Below are 23,986 nucleotides of genomic sequence, written 5' to 3'. Positions count from 1 at the left end.
AGGCCCAGTTGATCCAGTCTCGCCTCATATGTCAGTCCCGCCATACCGGGAATCAGTCTGGTGAACCTTCGCTGCACTCGCTCAATAGCAAGAATGTCCTTCCTCAGATTAAGAGACCAAAACAGAGCACAACCAAGGCCCTGTACAACTGCAATAAGTCCTCCCTGCTCCTATACTCAAATCCCCTAGCTATGAAGGCCAACATACCATTTGCTTTCTTCACCGCCTGCTGTATCTGCATGCCAACTTTCAATGACTGATGAACCATGACACCCAGGTCTCGTTGCACCTCCCCCTTTCCTAATCTGCCGTCATTCAGATAATATTCTGCCTTCGTGTTTTTGCCCCCAAAGTGGATAACCTCACATTTATCCACATTATACTGCATCTGCCATGCATTTGCCCACTCATCTAACTTGTCCAAGTCACCCTGCAGCCTTTTAGCGTCCTCCTCACAGCTCACACCGCCACCCAGTTTAGTGTCATCTGCAAACTTGGAGATTTTACACACAATTCCTTCATCTAAATCATTAATGTATATTGTAAAGAGCTGGGGTCCCAGCACTGAGCCCTGCGGCACTCCACTAGTCACTGCCTGCCATTCTGAAAAGGACCCGTTTATCCCGACTCTCTGCTTCCTGTCTGCCAACCAGTTCTTTATCCACGTCAGTACATTACCTTCAATACCATGTGCTTTGATTTTGCACACTAATCTCTTGTGTGGGACCTTGTCAAAAGCCTTTTGAAAGTCCAAATACACCACATCCACTGGTTCTCCCTTTTCCACTCTACTAGTTACATCCTCAAAAAATTCCAGATTTGTCAAGCATGAATTCTCTTTCATAAATCCAAGCTGACTTGAACCGATCCTGTCACTGCTTTCCAAATGTGTTGCTATTTCATCTTTAATAATTGATTCCAACATTTTTCCCACTACTGATGTCAGGTTAACCGGTCTATAATTACCTGTTTTCTCTCTCCCTCCTTTTTTAAAAAGTGGTGCTACATTAGCTGTCCTCCAGTCCATAGGAACTGATCCAGAGTCGGAAGACTGTTGAAAAATGATCACCATGCATCCACTATTTCTATGGCCACTTCCTTAAGTACTCTGGGATGCAGACTATCGGGTCCCGGGGATTTATCGGCCTTCGATCCCATCAATTTCCCTAACACAACTGACCTGATTGTTGATTGGTCCCCTTGGGTGATAAGCCACACCCAGAAGTTTTTCTGGAATATCTAATTGGAACTGCCCAGCCTAAATTCTGAGTGACTTTGCAAAGTGTAATTCGAGCCATTCTGACTTCAGACCCCAGAGAGGATAGAGCTCTCCCATCCCTGACAACCCCAGTCCAAGTTACTGACTCCCCCAAGCCTAAGATCATGCCTTCCCCCCCCCCCCCCCTCCCAGCCCAAGTTCCTGACCCCCATTAAGGTGAATTTATTAATGGGGAACAAAGAAACGGCAGACCAATTGAACAAATACTTTGGTTCTGTCTTCACGAAGGATGACACAAATAACCTTCTGGAAATACTAGGGGACTGAGGGTCTAGCGAGAAGGAGGAACTGAAGGAAATCCTTATTAGTCAGGAAATTGTGTTAGGGAAATTGGTGGGATTCAAGGCCGATAAATCCCCAGGGCCTGATCATCTGCATCACAGAGTACTTAAGGAAATGGCCCTAGAAATAGTGGATGCATTGGTGATCATTTTCCAACAGTCTATCGACTCTGGATCAGTTCCTATGGATTGGAGGGTAGCTAATGCAACATCACTTTTTTAAAAAGGAGGGAGAGAGAAAACGGGGAATTATGGACCGGTTAGCCTGACATCAGTAGTGGGGAAAATGTTGGAATCAATTATTAAAGATGAAATAGCAGCGCATTTGGAAAGCAGTGACAGGATCGGTCCAAGTCAGCATGGATTTATGAAGGTGAAATCATGCTTGACAAATCTTCTAGAATTTTTTGAGGATATAACTAGTAGAGTGGACAAAGGAGAATCAGTGGATGTGGTGCATTTGGACTTTCAAAAGGCTTTTGACAAGGTACCACACAAGAGACTAGTGTGCAAAATTAAAGCACATGGTATTGGGGGTAATGTATTGATGTGGATAGAGAACTGGTTGGCAGACAGGAAGCAGAAAGTAGGGATAAACGGGTCCTTCTCAGAATGGCAGGCAGTGACTAGTGGGGTGCCACAAGGCTCAGTGCTGGGACCCCAACTATTTACAATATACATCAATGATTTAGATGAAGGAATTGAGTGAAATATCTCCCAAGTTTGCAGACGACACTAAGCTGGGTGGCGGTGTGAGCTGTGAGGAGGATACTAAGAGGCTGCAGGGTGACTTGGACAGATTAGGTGAGTGGCAAATGCATGGCAGATGCAGTATAATGTGGATAAATGTGAGGTTATCCACTTTGGGGACATAAACATGAAGGCAGAATATTATCTGAATGGCAGCAGATTAGGAAAAGTGGAGGTGCAACGAGACCTGGGTGTCATGGTACATCAGTCATTGAAAGTTGGCATGCAGGTACAGCAGGCGGTGAAGAAGGCAAATGGTATGTTGGCCTTCAAAGCTAGGGGATTTGAGTATAGGAGCAGGGAGGTCTTACTGCAGTTGTACAGGGCCTTGGTGAGGCCTACCTGGAGTATGGTGTTCAGTTTTGGTCTCCTAATCTGAGGAAGGATGTTCTTATTGAGGGAGTGCAGCGAAGGTTCACCAGACTGATTCCCGGGATGGCAGGACTGACATATGTGGAGAGACTGGATCGACTGGGCCTATATTCACTGGAGTTTAGAAGAATGAGAGGGGATCTCATAGAAACATATAAAATTCTGATGGGACTGGACAGGTTAGGTGCAGGAAGAATGTTCCCGATGTTGGGGAAGTCCAGAACCAGGGGTCAAAGTTTAAGGATAAGGGGTAAGCCATTTAGGACTGAGATGAGGAGAAACTTCTTCACTCAGAATTGTTAACCTGTGGAATTCTCTACCGCAGCGAGTTGTTGATGCCAGTTCGTTAGATATATTCAAGAGGGAGCTAGATATGGCCCTGACGGCTAAAGGGATCAAGAGGTATGGAGAGAAAGCAAGAAAGGGGTACTGAGGCGAATGATCAGCCATGATCTTAGTGAATGGTGATGCAGACTCGGAGGGCTGAATGGCCTCCTCCTGCACCTATTTTCTATGTTTTTGTCCATGTTTCTATCCTGCAGTGCCTCTGCAGACTAAGTGGTACATTGAACTGGAACCTACCTTTCATCACTGGAACCTGGATTCAAATCTGGGCCAGACTAATGGCATTACAAATTTCACTCTTGTTAGCTGTAAAGCTTCCAATAAAACTGAGCTTGGACAGCCTCAACCAAGTTCTTGCTGAGTCCACAACACACAACTGCCTTTCATTTAGAAGAAGTTGACAGTGTTACTTAGAAAATATGGGAAGTAGAAATGAAACTCTGCCATAGTTGGAGTATTCCTCTGAGGTTTGGTCTTAAGGCATATTGTTGAGCAGTGGACAGAAAGCTTTAAGCATTCTTCTTCATGCTATATTTAAACTAGAGGTGTTTGATGCTTGATAATACCTTGGTCATATCTATGATTTTTATGAGCTCAGAATACAATATATACTGTTTTTTTTAATCTTAAGCCTGCCTGTAGATTCGGGAAAATGAGAATTCTTTTTGGGCCAGTTATTTATGCAGTCTTCAGTTCACACATGGCACTGAAACATACACTAACATTAATATTAAAGCTATTGAAATATCAGGAATTACTTGGTCACAGTAATATTGGCTCTAAATTACAAAATAAAAACTTAAAACAGTCATTTTAAATAAAAACACACATTTTTGTCTCTTCCTCTTGTCTCTCTTTCACAAACACAACTTTATACAACTGCACATAACAAAGGCTTGCCGAAGTATTTTCTGTTGCTATCTGAAATTTACCATACAATATATAAAAAGGGTAGATTCTGGTATCCAAGGATTCTTGAGGCAATCTTAGACCAATTCTTAAGCAGCTATATAAAATAGTGCTGAACCATCCGTTGTGCTAAATAGAATTGGAGAGCATTTTTTTTTAAACAAACTATTGTGCTACTTTTATACATCATTATGTTGTGCCACAGAATGGTATAATATGTATTCATTCTGGAATTTCCCCACCATAATCTCCTGATCTTTGCCAATGGGCAGGTTTGGGTTGGAAACTAGGTGCTTCCCCCTTGGAAGTTGGTTACAAAGCAGCAGAAGTAGCAGTGATCATCTGCTCAGTCAACCAAGGATTGGTTTATAGCACTTGGAGACCTGAAGAAAGGAAAGGACACAAAATAACTTGTTACTTTGTCCCCTTCCTCCATCCTTGCGTGGGGAAAATTGACTAGGGTCCACACTTCTAGTCTTTATCTAGTATCTTGAGATGGAAGTGTGTGTGCGGGCAATGGATGAGGACAGGAACAGGCTTGACTGTGATGTTTCCAGTGGTTAATTTAAGCTAAGTAGAAGAATGAGTAATTGGGCGAGGTCCTGAGAGGCACCAATGGAACCTTGCCTGAGATTAAATGAATTAAAATAATTTTAGTTCTTTTCGATTATGAAAATGCCAATAGTGGTTAAGCAAACCTTCATGTTTCTTTGGAACTTCCGATGCTCACCACTTTTATATACTTTATTCTGCACCCAATGCCTGTGCTACCCATTTTGAGACCAATTTTTTGAGATGATTCGCTGCAAGCATTTCTTTCTGCAGTTACCAGCAGTTTTGATTCTGTTGCACTAACAATAGTTGAAGAAAATCAGGACAGTGAATTCAGATTAAAGCATATATGCACGACATAGCTTAGTACTTTAAACCATGCTTGTTTTAAGACAACTTTTCAACTGCATTACATCTGAAAATCTCAATTATGCTTTGTCCAATGTTGACAGCTGTGTAAAAACATTGAGTTATTACAAATTATTGAGTTGTACCATAGAGGCAAAGGCATTCATTTAACACCCGTTCATACACCCCTTCAGTTTAGAGCCAAGTGTACTACAGCAGTTACATTCATTTTGTTGTTTGATTATAGATACCCAGGAAGGCAACAGCAGGCGACATGGTACTTCCATGGTGAGTTCAGCATCTATGAGTATTCTGCACAGCTCTTCGCTTCATGACTATACCCCTGTCAGTCATTCTGAGAACCAGGACTCTTTGCAGGTATCTCTCGGTGCAATCCTCTATCCTTCCACCATCTTTGCTTTGCTGCATGTTTTACAAGATAAAAACATTTTTTACCCAATTGCATTTATTTTGTTTTTATTAATGTAATGTTCTACAATGTTCTGTTATCAGATTTAGTGCTTCATAACTAAATACATTTTTTGACCTATGAGGGGGATCTGTAGGGAAAAAAAAGTTCCCTGCACAATCTAGTTTTAGGTATTTAACTTTTTACAACAGAGTTTGAGAATGGTAATTTATACTTAAATCAATAATCTCAAACCTAGTTCGTGCCACTACAGAGACAGAAACTAATGAAGAGCTGTGAACTGGAAATTAACTTAATACATTCCAAGCAACTATCCCTTCTACAAAAAGTAAAAGCTGTTGAAGAGGGATAGCATGGAAAACTTTTTTGCATGTATTTAGTTCCTATGTATTTGTAGATTTGTTTTAATTATAGGTCAGTGCAGCATTGAAGTGGGTACGGATTCAGAAACATTTGGTATGGGTGTATTTAATTTCTTTAGCTTCACTTCCTTTTACTGACCCCTCCATGACCTCCCATTTTTTTCTGTGTGTCTCACATCATAGTGACCTGCGGCCAGTTCTCTGTAAAGACTGCTCTGTAACAAGATGTGCAGGAGTAAGCTGAGATGGAAGTTTTTTTACAATGTTAACAATGGGCCAAAAATTGCGGTCGTTGGTGGCCCTCCTGCGAACACTTGCGGTTTGATGCAGCCTAATGGTCCAGCGACGCAGCCTGTGCGGAGGCGTTCCTGGGATCACGTGGGCCTGGTCCTCCAATCAGAAAATAGTCATTCATTCATTTAAATTACTACAATACTCATTACTACAGCCTTTAAAATACTGAGATTTAGCTTTTATTGTGGGAATCCAATTTATTACTCATAATTTCCACTTGTACAAAAAAATACTGTGTACTGTACAAATCGTTAGGAAGTATTTTTTTTAAACCCGCAGCTTTATCATACCCTAAGATTGCTTCTAATTAAAGCTTTTAAGTAATTTAATTGAAAAAAAGCACTTTTTTCATCTAGGGTACTCCCTAACGCTGTGGAAATGGGCCCTGTGCCTGTTTCCATCAACCGTAAAATTTCCATATGTAATTGCTGGGTGGTGTTGGGAAAATAGCCCAACTCTGTTCCAGCAATTAGGTTTAGGTTTTCCGATGCAGAGTGCGTGGCCTGTCAACACGTACGTTGACAGACTGCAAGTTCGGGATTTAGCGCATGTGCTTAAATCCCGAAATTGCAGTGGATTTCAACGGCGGTATTATGGCACACTCTAAGAGTACGCCGTCATTCCCACTGCACAATCCAGCCAATGAATCTCACTATCTGTGGATAAGGACCCACCTCGGTTCAGCATCTCCCTGATGACCAACCAAAGTTGAAAATTTGCTGTATAGGGCAATTATAGGTTCAGTACTTCGCATCATACTTAAGTGCGTCTGCCAAGAGAAACATCTACCATTAGGCCACTCTGCCATTTTTGACAAAAAGAGCACTTCAGCAAACCTCTCTTTCCCACACCCCATGTAATTATTAATGCTTTGTCTACAAACAATCCACAGAACTTAGTGTTGTTACAGATTTGAACTTAGTGTACTTGTATCTCTAATCCTGTTTTACTATTGTGTGTTTCAAGCTAAAGCATATACACTCGTTTAGGTGATATGCTATATTTCACTGGAGATTTTGCTCCAACGGCTCATAGATTATAATCTGCATACATGAATATACAGATGAAATATGTTGATAAAGTCTTGGCCATTGTTATGATACAATTATTTTCTTTTTGTTAGGCTTTGAGTTCCCTTGATGATGATGACCCAAATATCCTGCTAGCTATCCAACTGTCTCTGCAAGAATCTGCCCTTGCTGTGGGTGGTGAGCCACAAGAATTCCTCAACAACGAGCTATCTTTAGGGGCCATTGGTACTTCCTTACCTTCAAGGCTCGATGCAGCCCAGAGAGGCACGGACAGTGCTAGAGCTTTGAGCAACTCTCAGCTGATGGATTTGGAAGGCAGCCTGATGAGACTTGGCGCAAACAGTGATCCCTACCCCAGCAGATTTAGTAGCTCTCAGCCTTTTGATGTACACAGTAGATTCTTTTCATCCCCTGAAGGTACTGAATCTGCAGATGCAGACCCTGCCATGAATGCAAATCTTCTTGGTAATATCATGGCATGGTTCCATGACATGAATCCTCAGAGCATTGCATTAATCCCTTCAGCATCTTCTGAAACTGACATAAATTCACAGCAACTCTGCAGTGGAGAGGAACAAGGATCAAGCAGACTTGAGGAGATGTTACAGAGCCTTCACGAGGACCATGCGCTGTTTGAAGCTACAGTCATGAACGAAGGTAGAGGAACCCAAGTTGGTGAAGCTTATTCTTTGGAAAGTACTGGTGCTACAAAACCTGAGCCACAGGCAGAAACATCGGGTCTGAGTGACAACAGAAGTGTAATACTCTTGGATGATGACTGTCAGCAGAATAACTCTTCAAATGAATGGGAAGAACAAATCCATTTAGTGTAACTGCAACAGCATAGGTATCTGTTGCAGTTACTTATGTTGTGTCCCTATAGCTTAGATCAGCATGAACCCTAGGCTGGCACATAGAGTGTAGGAGTGCTGAAGAACCCATCAATGATAGCAAAAAGTTCATAAAAAGTTTGAGCCCTCAAAAGGATATCTGTTAGTTGTCAGTCTTGTATCAGTCCTTGAGTTTTCAATGAAGAACATAAATCTTTTAGATCCTTGGTCTTTATCTTGTTGTACTTACCAACTAACAGTTCTAAAGGATCTAGACTGAAGTAAAATTGCAGATGATAGAAACACATAAGTGAGGCTATTTTATCCTACAGTATTGTAGGTATCATCTAGAAATGCACTATAGGGAGCCTGTCGAATACTTCTAAACTGACTGCAAAGGAAAGTAAGCACTGCCTATTACAAGTGGGATGTGGTGCCAAAACTTAAGCAGTTGAAACAAATTTAGTCTAACTTTATTGCATTCAGCTTGTGCCTGCACTAGTCTGAACTAATCAAAACTCTTGGAAGCCATCTCCTGGAGGTGGCATCTTTTTGTGGAATAGGTGCTAATTGGAACTTGAGTAGCATGGTTGCTGCAAAAATGTAGCTTATGCGTTGATTTGTTAACGGTGGTTGCTGTTTTAAAACAGTTTATTTAAAAAGAATCAGAAGTGGATATTAATAGGTGCACTGCGTTTGAACTCCACAGACACTTTATTGTAAGTGCAATCGTAGAGTCTTTTCCTTACTATAAAGTATTCTATTAAAAGCACTGTCAGTGCCACTGGTCTTAAGAAATAGATTTGAAATATAGGCCTAAGATTACTTAAATGCAAAGCCATCCCTTATAGGCAAAAAAGTAAAAATGACATGAAAGCCACAACAATCACTTCAAATGCCTGGTCTACTCAGTCAGTCTATCATTGTGCCTTTGCCTGACCCACATGGTTGGTTGCCACATGTTTTGAATCATCAGAGACTACCGCTTTAAGATCAGACCAACACAAGTATGACTCTGAAATTACTTTAGCATACGATTGTTGCCAAATGTATTTTGGGAGGACAGTTTTGCATTAAATATTGGGTATTGTTCTGTGGAATTTTGTAGTGGCAAGTTTCACAGAATATTAGCATTTGGTTGGTGTACAAAACATAATCAAGCTTTTCCAAGCACTAAATCATTATCTGGAAAAAACTAATTGTGCTAATTTTTATTCAAAGTTTTTATTTTTAAAACCATCATGCTTTAAACCAAGTTCTTTTTTTAACTTGGAGAATTTAATTCAGTTTTTAAAATTTGGAGCTTAATAAATATAAACCATGCAAAGCCCAAGATATGTAACTGGTTTAAGTTTGAAATGTTTCTCTTACAGTTTGGTTTTACCTTGAGTCAGTGTTTGACAACGTAGTGTTGTATTGAAGTAATTTCAGTTTGATATTGGAAATAAAAAGGATATGTATTACATGGCATTGAATATGTACTGCAAAGCTGAGATATGTAAGGGTGTTGTATATGAAGTTAGTAGTTTTGTGGGGTTTTGTTTTTGTAAAGCCATTGTTTAATTTGTGGAATTTGAACCATGGTCCATTCTGTGTAATGTTGGCTGTGCATGGTCATGAGGTCATTCAGATTCAAAATTGTATATTCTGTTACAAATTTTAAATGTCTTGGATTAATTTGAAAATCAAAAAAATTGCAGAACTATTTTTTAAGGCAATGGGAATTTTATAATACTAAAGCCAACTGTTAACCTTGATTTATCTCAACAGAAATGTTACTATTTGCACTTTCATAGTACTATACTTGATACATTCCCACTTTATATATTAATACAGTAATATTTAGATGTTTGGCCAATGCAAAATATCATTTAAAACTAACAGTTAAACTGTACAAAATTCACTTTTTTTTTGATTGGACATACTGTTCTAAAGAATTAAAATCTGCAAATTGTTTAACTTTGTAATGGGGTCACCTACCTGAATTTGTGAAGAGAGCCTGTATTTTCATTTTTTTTTTCTTTCTCAAGCTCCTATAATTCTGTTTTAAATTTTGCAAGTTGAAGTATTCCTCTGAAGTCAAACAATAAAATTCAGTTCATTCTAATGCTATTGGTTTCAGTGAAAACTGCATTTCCTATACTCGCTGTCATTGAAGTATAATTTTCTTTGAATTAAATGTAATCATGGAAATGAATAGAGGTTTGAGCAACACAATTGTAAATTAATATTTATAATAAATTCACATTTCTGGAGTTTTTTAATAGAAATGTTTAAAGTTTGTTCAACATTATCATGTTTTAATAGAAAATATGCTGGGCTACCCTGATGGTTCAGCAAATTTATCCATTTAGCAACTGAGCATATGGACAAGGCTGATCTCTGGCTTAGTCCCTGAAGTTTGCTGAGTTATCTTGTCTCAACTGGGCATTGGTAGAGGCACTACAAATGGCCTTAGTTCTGAGTTAAGAACTGGAAAATTCAGCCAGTGTTCTAGGTCATGATCCAGCAACCTCTGTTAGAAGTGGGCACCTCATCTTAGATTATTTTCCCCCTATATATGTGAATATACCAATAAAAGAGTCTTAATGGCCTAGCATTGGAATAATTGAGTCTGAAGGTGACAAATGTTTACTCTGAATGGAAGTTATGTGGTCAGCAGTTAGTGGGAATAGACTCGAGAGAGAGAGAGAGAGAGAGAGAGCAGGAGGTGGGCTCATGGATAGAATGAGCTTAAAGAAGGAATATGAGGGAAGATAGAAAAGAAGCTAAAGAAAGATATGGGATCAGGACTAGAGCAGGGGGGAACGTTGGAGGATTTTTCCCTTGGTTGGAGAAGTGACCGGCGGGGGGGTGGTCCAGCAGAGGCAGCTAAACAGATGACATGGTCTCAAACTTAGAAGTTCATGAGCTCCTCACACTTGGAGCTGTGGGTGGAGTGGGCAGGGTAGAGGTTTTTTTTTAAACAAGTTGTGTGCGTGAGAGAAAAGCGAACATGAGACTATACTGATTACACACCTGAAAGCATATTAAACTGAAGACAAAAGGGGCAGATGCGCAGTCCATTGATTGGAATGGACAACTTAACTATCTGTGGAAAGTTTAGTTTGCACCTACCGTACAAATACAGCAACTTAATGCATTTCAATGACGAGGCAGACAGCAAGATGCCGTTTTCCCAAAGCCAATGGTGAAACGACTCATCTTGGACAGCAACTTTTGAATGAGTTTAACTGTGCATCTGCCCCTCGCCTGAAGTTGCTGTATCATTTGCACATAAACAACAGCGAGCACCATTAGTCTAACTATTTTGATAGAAAAATCTGGGCCATAATAATGAGGCTTTATTTACTTTCAAAATTCAACTTTTATTAAATAACTCAGGATAGGATGAGTAAAGATTTTTAATGAAGTGATAAGTTAATTACTGCCAATCAACCTTTCTGGCACTGAAAATTAACTGACAAGTGTGAAGTCTCATTTGTTCAGGTTTTAATTGTTGGAGATTTTAAAATTGCATTTTAAATTAATTGTTTTTATACTTTGTCTTTTCTCTCTCAATCCAATCTTTCTTTCCCTCTGTATTTCTCTTTCTGTACTTGATTCCTCCTTCCTCAACTCATTCTATGCACATGCTCTGCAACCTCTTCCCCAATGTCCTCTCCAGATGCTGTGTGGACAGCCTCTGGAGCTGCAGACTCGCGCACTCCAGCCTGTGTATGCAAAGACACCTGTGGGATGGAAACAGTAAATATTTACAATGGTGAAGCATATTGATCTGGCACATCACAGAAGCTCATATGCCATGCAGACCTTAAACCCAACCAACATGTTTTAAACGTACAGCTCAACAAAGTAACAATGCAACAACACACATCTTTCCTTACTCCAATATCTGATTGGGCACCAGACACTGAACTGCCACTGATGCCCAGTAGCTGAGTGAGCCGTTCTCTTGCTCCATTAACTCCTTCAGAACACCACCGCTGTCATGGCACGTTCTCTGGCGTTATGTGCCATCTTACACTGCTGAGAAATGAAAATTAGACTTCAGTTTTTGCTTCGTTGTTGGCTAATGGAGGCAAGCTGCCTGCTTTGGAAACAAGGTATTGTTCACGAATTGCAATTACACCCCTCAAATCTGTAGAGTAGAAAGATCTTTACAAGCACATTGTGTCTCATCGTCTCCAAAGCAATTAAATATTATGACTAGTTGACTGCACTAAAGTCATATCACAACACCTACACACACAATATTTTAGGAAATCTTGCATGACTACAAACCTTAGCAGATCACGTTAATTTTATTTACAACAACACTACAGTACATGGCACGGTGGAGTTAGCGCCAACAGCCTGTGCAACCTCCTTCCATGCTGACATGCTGCATTTGCACAGTGCTCTGGACCTTTCACTCCCGATGAGGTGCTGACACTTTGTCTCCACATCATTGAATGTGTTGAGGTCATCTTCACTAAAGTTGTGAGCCCTCTTCCTCTCATCTATCTTTGCTGCTTCCATATTCTCTAAGTGCAAACCTTTACTTTTATCAGCATTTTACAAACTATCCATTTCACTTTGCTGTTTAATTAAAAGTATTTAGTAGTCTCTAAAAACTTTTAGAAACTCTTAAACATTAAAACGCACTTACATTTACCTAACAAGTCATTTCAATGATACTCTGCAGACAATGAAGATTCTGTGACTATATCTTGCTCTTCTGTCAGTTTTAACACATTTTGTGGGTGTTTCTTATGCCCCACGTGATTCCAGGTTCACATACGCACCACCGTGCCTTCCTGGGCTCCATGGGGCACTACGCTGCACACAATTCTGTAGCGTTTGAAAGCAAGTTCTCAAAGGGGGGTTTGCACGAGGCAAGTGCGGATTTCCTTCGGATGCCGTCGACTGCGAATTCAGGACCAAAATGATAGAAGAGCCACCAAGTGAAAACTTCCACAGCTTTTTCTGAATTTGCACTAATGTCCACTGTTAAAGCCAATGCCCTAAGCTCTGGAATTCCCTCCCTTACCCTCTCCTCTTTTCAAGTGCTCCTTAAAACCTACCTCTTTGACCAAGTTTTGGGTCATGTGTCCTAATATCTCCTGCTATGGCTCGGTGTCAGATTTTGTTTGATAACGCTCCTGTTGAGCATCTTGGAATGTTGTACAACGTTAAAGGTGTTCTATAAATACAAGTTGTTGTTTGGATGAATTTCCATGACCACATCCTATAGGGCGCTGGGGTGGGGGCAGCCCTGCAGTGTGAGGCTGGGTAGGACCGTTGAGTGTGAGTGTGAGGGTGGGTGAGACGCTGCAGGGTGAGGGTGGGTGAGATCCTGCAGGGTGACGCTGAGTGTGAGGATGGGTGAGACGCTGCAGTGTGAGGCTGGGTACGGCTCACCAGTCCGCCTGCCCGCTGGGGGGCGGCCGCGGCTCAGCCTGCCTTTCGTGAGAGCGGGAAGGGCCTGGGGTCTGGCAGCGGAGAGTTTGCGGCTTGGTGGAGGCGAGCCGTGAAGATGCCGCTGGGTTTGAAACCGTCGTGCAGCGTGTGCAAGGCCAACTCGTCGGCCATGTGGAGGAAGGGCAGCCAGGGCGAGATCGTCTGCAACAACTGCGCCGGCAGGAGCCCCGGGCCCGGCTCACTGTCCGGCGCCACCTCAGGGCCCGGGGCGGCGCCCGCCGCGCAGCAGAGCAACGGCAGCGGGAAGCAGGTGATGCGGCGGCCCCGGGGGAGGGGTGGGGGGAGAGCTCGGCTGTAACCCTCGGCCTGTCTGCAGGCTCTGCCCGGGGTGGCGGGAGCGGGAGCGGTCAGAGCGCCGCTCGGTTGTCCCTGGAAACCGGGAGAGGAGGAAGGGCAGGCGGGCCTGGAGCCTTTAACATCTTGGAACCGTTTTGTTTATTTGCCAATACGTTGTTTTCTGTTCAAGATCAATATAACACAAGCAAAACTGCAGAATTAATTGTTGTGTTGATCCACAAAGGCAGTCTGATAATATATTCAAACTTCTGCCCACTAGTTGTCTTCGTGTGTGTGTGTGTATATGGGAACCACAATAATATTTAAATACCTTTAAAAATGGAAAAAAAGACAAAGTTATTTGAGCACAGTACTTTTATGAAAGCTTTCAGTAAGTGTCAATGGGCTGGGAGACTGAAGGGCACCAGGAGGAAACCCTGCGACTGTTTCTGCTACAGCATAGAGTCTAAGGAGATTTAATAGAGGTTTTTACTAAAGTGTATAAGGGACTCTAGTTAGGGACTCGGTCAATTTAGAATTACCACTAAGAGTGAGCAGAGAGGTCCAGGAGAAATGTATTTACCTGTTTGATTGTTGGAACGTGGAGTGCAACTACAGACCATTGCATCTTTTAACAACAACTTGTATTTATATAGTGCCTTTAATGTAATAAAACATCCCAAGGTGCTTCATAGGAGTGTTAGCCAAAAAAATAAAAATTTGACACTGAGGCATATAAGGCGATGTTATGGCAGATGACCAAAAGCTTGGTCGAATAGGTAGGTTTTAAGGAGAGTCTTAAAGGAGGAAAGAAGTAGACAGGCGGAGAGAGGGAGGGAATTCCAGAGTTTCGGACCTCAGCAGCTGAAGACACAACCACCAATGGTGGAGCATTTAAATTTGGGGATGTTCAAAAGTCCAGAATAGGTGGAGCGCAGGTTACAGGGCTGGAGGAGATTACAGAAATGGGGAAGGGCGAGGCCATGGTGGGATTTGAAAACAAGGATGGGAATTTTAAATTTGAGGCATTGCTTAACTGGAAGCAAACACAGGGGAGATGGGTGAGCGGGACTTGGTTCGAGCTAGAACACAGTTTTGGGTGACCTCAGTTTTATGGAAGGTAGAACTAGGGAGGCCAGCCAGGAGTGCATTGGAATAGTAAAGTCTAGCCGTGATAAAAGGCATGGATATGAGGGTTTCAGCAGCAGATAAGTTGAGGTAAGGGCAGAGACAGGCGATGTTAGAAAGGTGGAAATGGGCAGTCTTAGTGATGAAACGAATATGAGATAGGAAACTCCATTCATGATCAGATATGATGCCAAGATTGTGAACAGACTTAATCAGCCTTGGACAGTTGCCAGGGAGAGAGATCGAATCAGTGGAAAGGGAATTAAGTTTGTGGCGTGAACCGAATAGCTTCAGTCTTCCCAATATTTAATTGGAGGTCATTTCTACTTGTCCAGTGCTGGCTGTCGAATGTGGAGGGTTAGAGAGAGGTGGAAGAGAGGTAGAGCTGGGTATCATCAGCATACATGTGAAAACTCGCATTGTGTTGCCGGTTTATGTCACCGAGGGGCAAGATAGGAATGAAACCAGGCGAGTGCAGTCCCATCCAGCTTGACAAAAGTGGAGAGGTGTTGGAGCAGAATTTTGTGGTCAACCATGTCGAAGGCTGCAGACAGGTCCAGAAGGACGGGAAGGGATAGATTATCTTTGGCGCAGTCAATTAGGATTTAATTTGTGACCTTCGAAAGAGCAGTTTCGGTACTGTGACAGGACGGGAGCCTGATTGGAGGGATTCAAACAAGGAGTTCCAGGAAAGATGGGCACGGATTTGGAAGGTGACAACGCATTCAAGAACTTTGGAGAGGAAAGTGAGGTTGGAGTTGGGGCGATAGTTGCAAGGACGGAAGGGTTGAGGGTTGTTTTTTTTGAGGAGAGGGGTGATGACAACAGATTTGAAGGAAATACCGGAGGAGAGAGCCAGGAAGAAAAGTTGGGTTGTCAGCAATTTAGTAGGAATAGGGCCGAGAGATCAGGAGGCCGGTTTCATTGACAAGATGAGCTTTGAAAGGACGAGAGAGGAGATAGGAGAGAAATTGGAGAAAAATGCTAATTTAGGATTAGAGGGGAAACGGAGAGGAAGTAAGTCGGGGGAGGGAGGGTATTGAAAGCAGAAGCAGTTGAACGGATGTTGTCGATCCTTTTAACAAAGAAGACCATGAGCTCCTCACATTAATTGTTGGAGGTCACGGAGGAGGAGGCAGGCGAGGTGATTGGAGAGGAGACGCCTGGTGTTATTTTTGCCGTCCTGGATGATCTTAGAATAGTGCCCAGTTTTAATAATGGAGAGCAAGGCCCGGTAGTGCTTTATATGGTCTAGCCAAATCTGTGATGGACGATTAGACCAATTCGCCCGCCAAAGACATTCAAGTCCCTTGGACTTAAGGGAGCAGAGATGAGTGGTATACCAAGAGGAACAACTAGGGTGAGAGAGTGTAATGATTTTAGAAACATAGAAAATAGGTGCAGGAGTAGGCCATTCGGCCCTTCGAGTCTGCACCACCATTCAATAAGATCATGGCTGATCATGCACCTCACTACCCCTTTCCTGCTTTCTCTCCATACCCCTTGATCCCTTTAGCCGTAATATTCTTGAACTGGCATCAACAACTCTCTGCGGCAGGGAATTCCACAGGTTAACAACTCTGAGTGAAGAAGTTTCTCCTCATCTCAGTCCTAAATGGCCTACCCCTTATCCTAAGACTGTGTCCCCTGATTTTGGTCTTCCCCAACATCGGGAACATTTTTCCCGCATCTAACTTGTCCCGTCCTGTCAGAATCTTACATGTTTCTATGAGATCCCCTCTCATCCTTCTAAACTCCAGTGTATAAAGGCCTAGTTGATCCACTCTCTCCTCATATGTCAGTCCAGCCAACCCAGGAATCAGTCTGGTGAACCTTCGCTGCACTCAATTGCAAAAACGTCCTTCCTCAGGTTAGGAGACCAAAACTGAATACAATATTCCTGGTGAGGCCTCACCAAGGCCCTGTACAATTGAAGTAAGACCTCCCTGCTCCTATACTCAAATCCCCTAGCTATGAAGGCCAACATGCCATTTGCCTTCTTCACCGCCTGCTGTACCTGCATGTCAACTTTCAATGACTGATGAACCATGAAACCCAGGTCTCGTTGCACCTTCCCTTTTCCTAATCTGCCGCCATTCAGATAATGTTCTGCTTTCGTGTTTTTGCCACCAAAGTGGATAACCTCATATTTATCCACATTATATTGCATCTGCCATGCATTTTCCCATTCACCTAACCTGTCCAAATCACCCTGCAGCCTTTTAGCATCGTCCTCACAGCTCACACTGCCACCCAGTTTAGTGTCATCTGCAAACTTGGAGATATTACACTCAATTCCTTCATCCAAATCATTCATGTATATTGTAAAGAACTGGGGTCCCAGCACTGAGCCCTGCAGCACTCCATTAGTCACTGCCTCCCATTCCGAAAAGGACCCGATTATCCCGACTCTCTGCTTGCTGTCTGCCAACCAATTCTCTAACCATGCCAGTACATTACCCACAATACCATGTGCTTTGATTTTGCACACCAATCTCTTATGTGGGACCTTGTCAAAGGCCTTTTGAAAGTCCAAATACATCACATCCACTGGTTCTCCCTTGTCCACTCTACTAGTTACATCCTCAAAAAATTCTAGAAGATTTGTCAAGCATGATTTCCCTTTCATAAATCCATGTTGACCTATACCGATCCTGTCACTGCTTTCCAAATGCGCTGCTGTTTCATCCTTAATAATTGATTCCAACATTTTCCCCACTACTGATGTCAGGCTAACTGGTCTATAATTACCCGTTTTCTCTCTCCCTTTTTTAAAATGTGGTGTTACATTAGCTACCCACCAGTCCATAGGAACTGATCCAGAGTCGATAGACTGTTGGAAAATGATCACTAATGCATCCACTATTTTTAGGGCCACTTCCTTAAGTACTTTGGGATGCAGACAATCAGGCCCCGGGGATTTATCGGCCTTTAATCCCATCAATTTCCCCAACACAATTTAACACCTAATAAGGATTTCCTTCAGTTCCTCCTTCCCACTAGACCCTCGGTCCCCTAGTATTTCCGGAAGGTTATTTGTGTCTTCCTTCGTGAAGAAAGAACCAAAGTATTTGTTCAATTGCTCTGCCATTTCTTTGTTCCCCATTATAAATTCACCTTAATCTGACTGCAAGGGACCTACTTTTGTCTTCACTAACCTTTTTCTCTTCACATATCTATAGAAGCTTTTGCAGTCAGTTTTTATGTTCCTGGCAAGCTTTCTCTCGTACTCTTATTTTCCCCCTCCTAATTAAACCCTTTGTCCTCCTTCGCTGAATTCTAAATTTCTCCCAGTCCTCAGGTTTGCTGCTTGTTCTGGCCAATTTATATGCCTCTTCCTTGGATCTAACACTATCCTTAATTTCGCTTGTTAGCCACAGTTGAGCCACCTTCCCTGTTTTATTTTTACTCCAGACAGGGGGATGTACAATTGTTGAAGTTCCTCCATGTGATCTATAAATGTTTGCCATTGCCTATCCACCGTCAATCCTTTAAGTATCATTTGCCAGTCTATTCTAGCCAATTCACGCCTCATACCGTCGAAGTTCGCTTTCCTTAAGTTCAGGACCCTAGTCTCTGAATTAACTGTGTCACTCTCCATCTTAATAAAGAATTCTACCATATTATGGTCACTCTTCCCCAAGGGGCCTCACACAACAAGATTGCTAATTAGTCCCTTCTCATTACACATCACCCAGTCTAGGATGGCCAGCTCTCTAGTTGGTTCCTCAACATATTGGTCAAGAAAACCATCCCTAATACACTCCAGGAAATCCTCCTGCACCGCATTGCTACCAGTTTGGTTAGCCCAATCTATATGTAAATTAAAGTCGGCCATGATAACTGCTGTACCTTTATTGCACACATCCCTTATTTCTTGTTTGATGCTGTCCCCAACCTCACAACTACTGTTTGGTGGTCTGTACACAACTCCCACTAGCGTTTTCTGCCCTTTGGTAATCCGTAGCTCCACCCATACTGAATCAACATCATCCAAGCCAATGTCCTTCCTTACTATTACATTAATTTCCTCTTTAACCAGCAACGACACCACGCTTCCTTTTTCTTTCTGTCGATCCTTCCTAAATGTTGAATACCCCTGGATGTTGAGTTCCCAGCCTTGATCACCCTGGAGCCATGTTTCTGTGATGCCAATTACATCATATCCATTAACTGCTATCTGCGCAGTTAATTCGTCCACCTTATTCCAAATACTCCTCGCATTGAGGCACAGAGCCTTCAGGCTTGTCTTTTTAACACACTTTGCCCTTTTAGAAATTTGCTGTAATGTAGCCCTTTTTGTTTTTTGCGTTGGGTTTCTCTGCCCTCCACTTTTACTATTCTCCTTTCTATCTTTTGCATCAGTCTCCCTTTTATTTCCCTCTGTCTCCCTGCATAGGTTCCCATCCCCCTGCCATATTAGTTTAACTCCTCCCCAACAGCACTAGCAAACACTCCCCCTAGGTCATTGGTTCCGGTCCTGCCCAGGTGCAGACCATCTGGTTTGTACTGGTCCCACCTCCCCCAGAACTGGTTCCAATGCCCCAGGAATTTGAATCCCTCCCTTCTGCACCACTCCTCAAGCCACGTATTCATCTGAGCTATCCTGCGATTCCTACTCTGACTAGCATGTGGCACTGGTAGCAATCCTGAGATTACTACTTTTGAGGTCCTACTTTTAAATTTAGCTCCTAGCTCCGTAAATTCGTCTCGTAGGACATCATCCCATTTTTTTACCTATATCGTTGATACCTATATGCACCACGACAACTGGCTGTTCACCCTCCCTTTTCAGAATGTCCTGCATCCGCTCCGGGACATCCTTGACCCTTGCACCAGGGAGGCAACATACTATCCTGGGGTCTCGCTTGCGGTCGCAGAAACACCTATCTATTCCCCTTACAATAGAGTGCCCTATCACTATCGCTCTCCCACTCTTTTTCCTGCCCTCCTGTGTATTAGAGCCACCCACGGTGCCATGAACTTGGCTGCTGCTGCCTTTCCCTGATGAGTCATCCCCCTCAACAGTACCCAAAGCGGTGTATCTGTTTTGCAGGGGGATGACTGCAGGGGACCCCTGCACTGCCTTTCTTGCAGTGCTCTTCCTGTTGGTCACCCGTTCCCTATCTGGCTGTGTACCCTTTATTGGGACAAAGGGCATCAAAGATGCTGGAGAGGGTGTGACTTAGTAAGTCAGCAGCTGAATTTAAGGGGGAAATTGATAAGCATTTGAATCAAAGGAAGTTACAGGGCTATGGGTTTAGTTTTGGTGTGCACTAGCATAGAGCCAGCACAGACATGATGTGGTCCGAACTGAAATATTCACTTGATTTCATGAAACATTGGGGACACAATTGAGCAATACAATCCTGAAATAGTATAGATGCATTTAAGGGGAGGCTAGACAAGCAGACCTAACTCTCCAGACGTCTTGGTTAACCCTTGCCACTAGCTCTGTCAAGCCTGTATGGTGGCTGGTGTGCAATGGCCACTCCACGTTAAAAGAATCCACGTACAGGCATCTTCCACCCTTCAATATGTAGTTTGGGACCTAGAATCTCAGGTCCCTCATTGAAACATCTGTGAACTCATCCTTTTTTGGTGTGGAAGCGGGTCATCCTCGATACGAGGGACTGCCTATTGCGAACAGACAAGCATATGAGGGAAAAGGGAATAGAGAGTTATGCGGTAGATTTAGACGGGGCAAGGCTCAAGTGGAGCATAAACGCTGGCATGGACTGGTTGGGCCGAATGATCTTTTCTGTGCCGTATATCCTGCGTAATCCTATGTAAATGCTGTTAAATTCTGGTAATCTCAGCAGTAAGTGTGGATTAGTATTCAGCCACAGAGGGCACTATAGTTCAGAATCAGCCTGCCCTTATCAAACATCCATGCACACTTTCCAATAGAAATCACTGGATAATGACAAGGCACAGGAATCCTGGCTGAGATCCTTCGCCGCCCCCCCCCCCCCCCACTCCTGCAAGCCTCAAGGCCAGTTCTCGCATTCCAGTTTATGTTCAAGTTGTCTCAGCATAGACAAGGAATCAAATTTGTGAACATCTTCTTGCTATGGCTGTGAGTTTACCCAGTAGCTCATCGAGGGACCTCTTTCATCTGGTGATCTGCCTTGCCCCCTATTTTGTTTCTTTTGAGAGCCATCTTGTTAGTGTTTCTGTGTAATCGTTTTTGCTGAGGTCGCTCTCGAACTGCTTGAGCTTGAGCTATGTTGGTGGTTCTGTAAGTCTAGAGTTTCCTGAGCTCAGTATTAATGCCACAAATTAGACTAATGACAAACTTCCTCTGGATAACAGCAGGTGAACGCAAGCTTGGAGAAGCCTCTTTCACTAACTGAACCCAGGTATTCGGTTTAATTGGCGGGTTTTATTAACTGTGCTGGGCTGCCTTTATTATTCTGTTGAAGAATGCCACTTAGTAATGTGTACCCAAAATATATTAATATTGAAGTAACTGGGTGAAGTCTTGGCACTACTGTTTGACTGCTTGATTTAACTTGTTTCAATTCGTATTTTTGTGTTTCGATAGGCAAAGCAAGAAATTCACAGGCGATCTGCAAGGTTACGGAACACAAAGTACAGGTCCATGCCTCCCACTGAAAAAAAGGTTTCTACTAAAGGAAAGGGCCGTAGGCATATATTCAAATTAAAAAATGTAAGATGGTTCGTAGATACAACTATTGAATATTTAAAGCCATGGGGAAGGGAAGAAAACAATTGTTGAGTCAGTAGTGCAGTTATCTGACCCCTACATTATACAATCCGCTCATGGTATTGTGCATTATATAATTTTTAAATTTTAAGGACATTTCTCATGTCTGTCATTAATTGTTGACGCCTTATTTTTGTTCTTTAAAGTAAATCTCCATCCTGAATTGCTGATGGGAATCACTTTTCCATTCTGGTAAGTAATGGATCCCTTATTAAAATTAGAAGTTAAAAGGACCAGGATGTGTATAAAGTCCTATTTTGTTTATATCTGATCCTGTTATCGTTAAAATCTATCTTTTTAATGAAAATCTTCGGAAATAAATACGGTGCAGTGAGAACTTGCTTTGTCGGCCCTTGTACCATGACAGCAACAGATTTTTGTTTGGGCTGTTCCAGGAACTGAACCTGCCAGATAACTCTCAAGGGTGGGCAGTTATGGCCCTTAAATATTCTGGCATTGTGTTATTGTTAGGAGTATGTTTCATCCTCTGTTTCTCATGGACTGTTTGACATGATACAGTGGGTTAAATCTAAGCCATGCTGCCCTGTTCAATCGATGACACATCTAGTGGAACAATTTGTATTACAAGAGCATAGCAATATCATTTCAGCAATGTGGACTTTAATATACTGGTTTTGAATTGGAACATTTTAACACTGGCTTTTAATAAGGGACCTATTGGCTGTCAGAATTGTAAAAGAAAAATGTTAGATATTAAATTTTTTATAGTACTGTATATACTTGCACATAAGACTAGAAATTTAGGTCATTATTTGGTGGTTGAAGGTATGGTCGTCTTGCATGTCATTGTGATAGATGTTCCTGTAGCTCATTGTTGGAAGCATACTCATTTGCTCCTGGAATAATTTCCCTCTCCTGTTTTGGACCCTTCAATGCCATTTTCCACTCTTCAGCTGCCAGTCTTTTACCACCCCGTCTCCAACTCCCATTTTCCCATTTCCCATTTCCCATATGTGCATAGCATGGAACAGTCAGTGTGAATGATAATCAAATTTCCTGCTCTCCGAGGGTATCACCATGATTGATCAAGTGTCTTGTACGCAGGCATGGATTTTATTTAAGTCTTTTCGGCTGCAACCTTGTATGCGAGTATATATGGTATCTGCCTTGAATTTAGAATAGTATTCCAAATGTCACTTTGGAATAGTCTGAATTTTCAAATAACAGACTGCTGTGGTATTTTGCAGCCAATTAAAGCACCAGAATCCGTGTCTACAATAATCACATCTGAATCCATTTTCTACGGGGTAAGAATTTCTCAGCAATATGTAATTTTGTTTTATATCTCTTAAGGAAAACGTGTACTGTAGTAAATACTTCAGTCTTGCTTTGAAGAGATTATTTGCATGAATGGGCTAAAACTTCATATGGAAAGTTACATATAATGGCTAGAGTATGGTTCTCAACAATTTACTACCTTACTAATCTTACAATACTTTTGATTTTTGACTGATGTGACTGGGTTCTTTTCACACATGAACATTCTAGAAACTGTATCCCTCCCCTTTACCTTGAGTATTCTGGGCCCAAGTTTTGGGCCACGCCTAGAACGACGCAGCCCCGACTTGGACACCCATTTTTCGCGCCCGAAAGTGCGCCTAAAAAATACCTGCACGTTCTCCGGTTCCCTGCAGGTCCTTTGCATCTCGGCGCAGCGCAGCACGAGCTGTGAGGGGCGGAGCCAGGTCCCTGCGCTGAAATCAATGCCGGGACCTCTGCACAGGCGCGCGACAGTGGGCGCACATGTGAATAGCTCCAGGCACCCGAAACTGTGTGGGAGGGGCCCAAAGCACGCAGCCCCTAGCCCTGGCCGAATGGCCTCACTGGGGCTGCGAGGATCAGGCTCCTCCCTGGTCCAGCTCATGCTCTGGCTCCAGCTGGCTCTCTCAAACCCCCCCCCCCCTGCTCCCGCTCCGACCCCACCCCCCGCTCCCACTCCAATCACGCCCTCTCCCCCCCCCCCCCCCCCCCAGCTCCCGCTCTGCTCCCCCCAAGCTCCCGCTCCGACGAGGCGCCCCCGCTCCGGCGACCCCCCCCCCAGCTGCGGCTTCCCCCGGCCACCTACCTTGCTGGGGGCGGGCCCCACCCGAAGTCTTGGGCCCGGCTTCTTCACGTCAGCCGGGCCCGTTCAGCCTCCTCCCTCTCCTCTCCCCCTCCCTCCACTTCCCTCCCTCTCCTCTCCTCCTCCCTCCCTCTCCTCTCCCCCTCCCTACCTATCCTCCCTCCCTCTTCATCCTCCCTCCCTATCCTCCCTCCCTCTTCATCCTCCCTCTCTCTTCCCCCCCCCCATCCTCCCTCTCTCTTCCCCCCCCCCCCTCCATCCTTCCTCTCTCTTCCCCCCCCCCCTCCATCCTTCCTCTCTCTTCCCCCCCCCCCCTCCATCCTCCCTCTCTCTTCCCCCCCCCTCCATCCTCCCTCTCTCTTCCCCCCCCCCTCCATCCTTCCTCTCTCTTCCCCCCCCCCTCCATCCTCCCTCTCTCTTCCCTCCCCCCTCCATCTTCCCTCTCTCTTCCCCCCCCTCCATCCTCCCGCCTTCTTCCCTCCATCCTCCCTCCCTCTTCCCCCCCCTCCATCCTCCCTCCCTC

The 23,986-nt window shown here is 43.4% G+C and overlaps 2 protein-coding genes and 1 long non-coding RNA gene across 11 annotated transcripts in view; 2 read left to right on the top strand and 1 right to left on the bottom strand.

The window, feature by feature from the left end:
- The window catches only part of ankib1a (ankyrin repeat and IBR domain containing 1a), a 154,670-nt gene extending 144,640 nt beyond the window's left edge, over nucleotides 1-10,030 (top strand). For 8 of the 9 annotated variants that reach the window (XM_070881307.1, XM_070881301.1, XM_070881302.1 and 5 more), the window contains 2 exons: nucleotides 5,084-5,214; nucleotides 7,046-10,030. In XM_070881307.1, the coding sequence (XP_070737408.1) occupies nucleotides 5,084-5,214; nucleotides 7,046-7,786 (872 nt within the window). In that variant the 3' untranslated portion in view covers nucleotides 7,787-10,030. The remainder of the gene's footprint in view (nucleotides 1-5,083; nucleotides 5,215-7,045) is intronic. The other variant, XM_070881308.1, reaches the window with a different exon arrangement.
- A 1,219-nt stretch (nucleotides 10,031-11,249) lies between these two features.
- Nucleotides 11,250-13,086, bottom strand: LOC139264589 (uncharacterized). The gene is made up of 3 exons (XR_011593375.1): nucleotides 12,850-13,086; nucleotides 11,671-11,812; nucleotides 11,250-11,514 (listed from the first exon to the last, which is right to left on the bottom strand). It is a non-coding gene; the product is annotated as an uncharacterized lncRNA (long non-coding RNA).
- Nucleotides 13,087-13,209: 123 nt separating this feature from the next.
- The window catches only part of gatad1 (GATA zinc finger domain containing 1), a 16,454-nt gene continuing 5,677 nt past the window's right edge, over nucleotides 13,210-23,986 (top strand). Inside the window, exons 1-3 of the mRNA XM_070881300.1 lie at nucleotides 13,210-13,496; nucleotides 21,198-21,323; nucleotides 22,589-22,648. Of these exons, the coding sequence (XP_070737401.1) occupies nucleotides 13,302-13,496; nucleotides 21,198-21,323; nucleotides 22,589-22,648 (381 nt within the window). The 5' untranslated portion in view covers nucleotides 13,210-13,301. The remainder of the gene's footprint in view (nucleotides 13,497-21,197; nucleotides 21,324-22,588; nucleotides 22,649-23,986) is intronic.

The sequence above is a fragment of the Pristiophorus japonicus genome, chromosome 5 (assembly GCF_044704955.1).
Source record: "Pristiophorus japonicus isolate sPriJap1 chromosome 5, sPriJap1.hap1, whole genome shotgun sequence".
Taxonomy (NCBI): domain Eukaryota; kingdom Metazoa; phylum Chordata; class Chondrichthyes; family Pristiophoridae; genus Pristiophorus; species Pristiophorus japonicus.
This window is presented reverse-complemented; position numbering and strand designations above follow the sequence as displayed.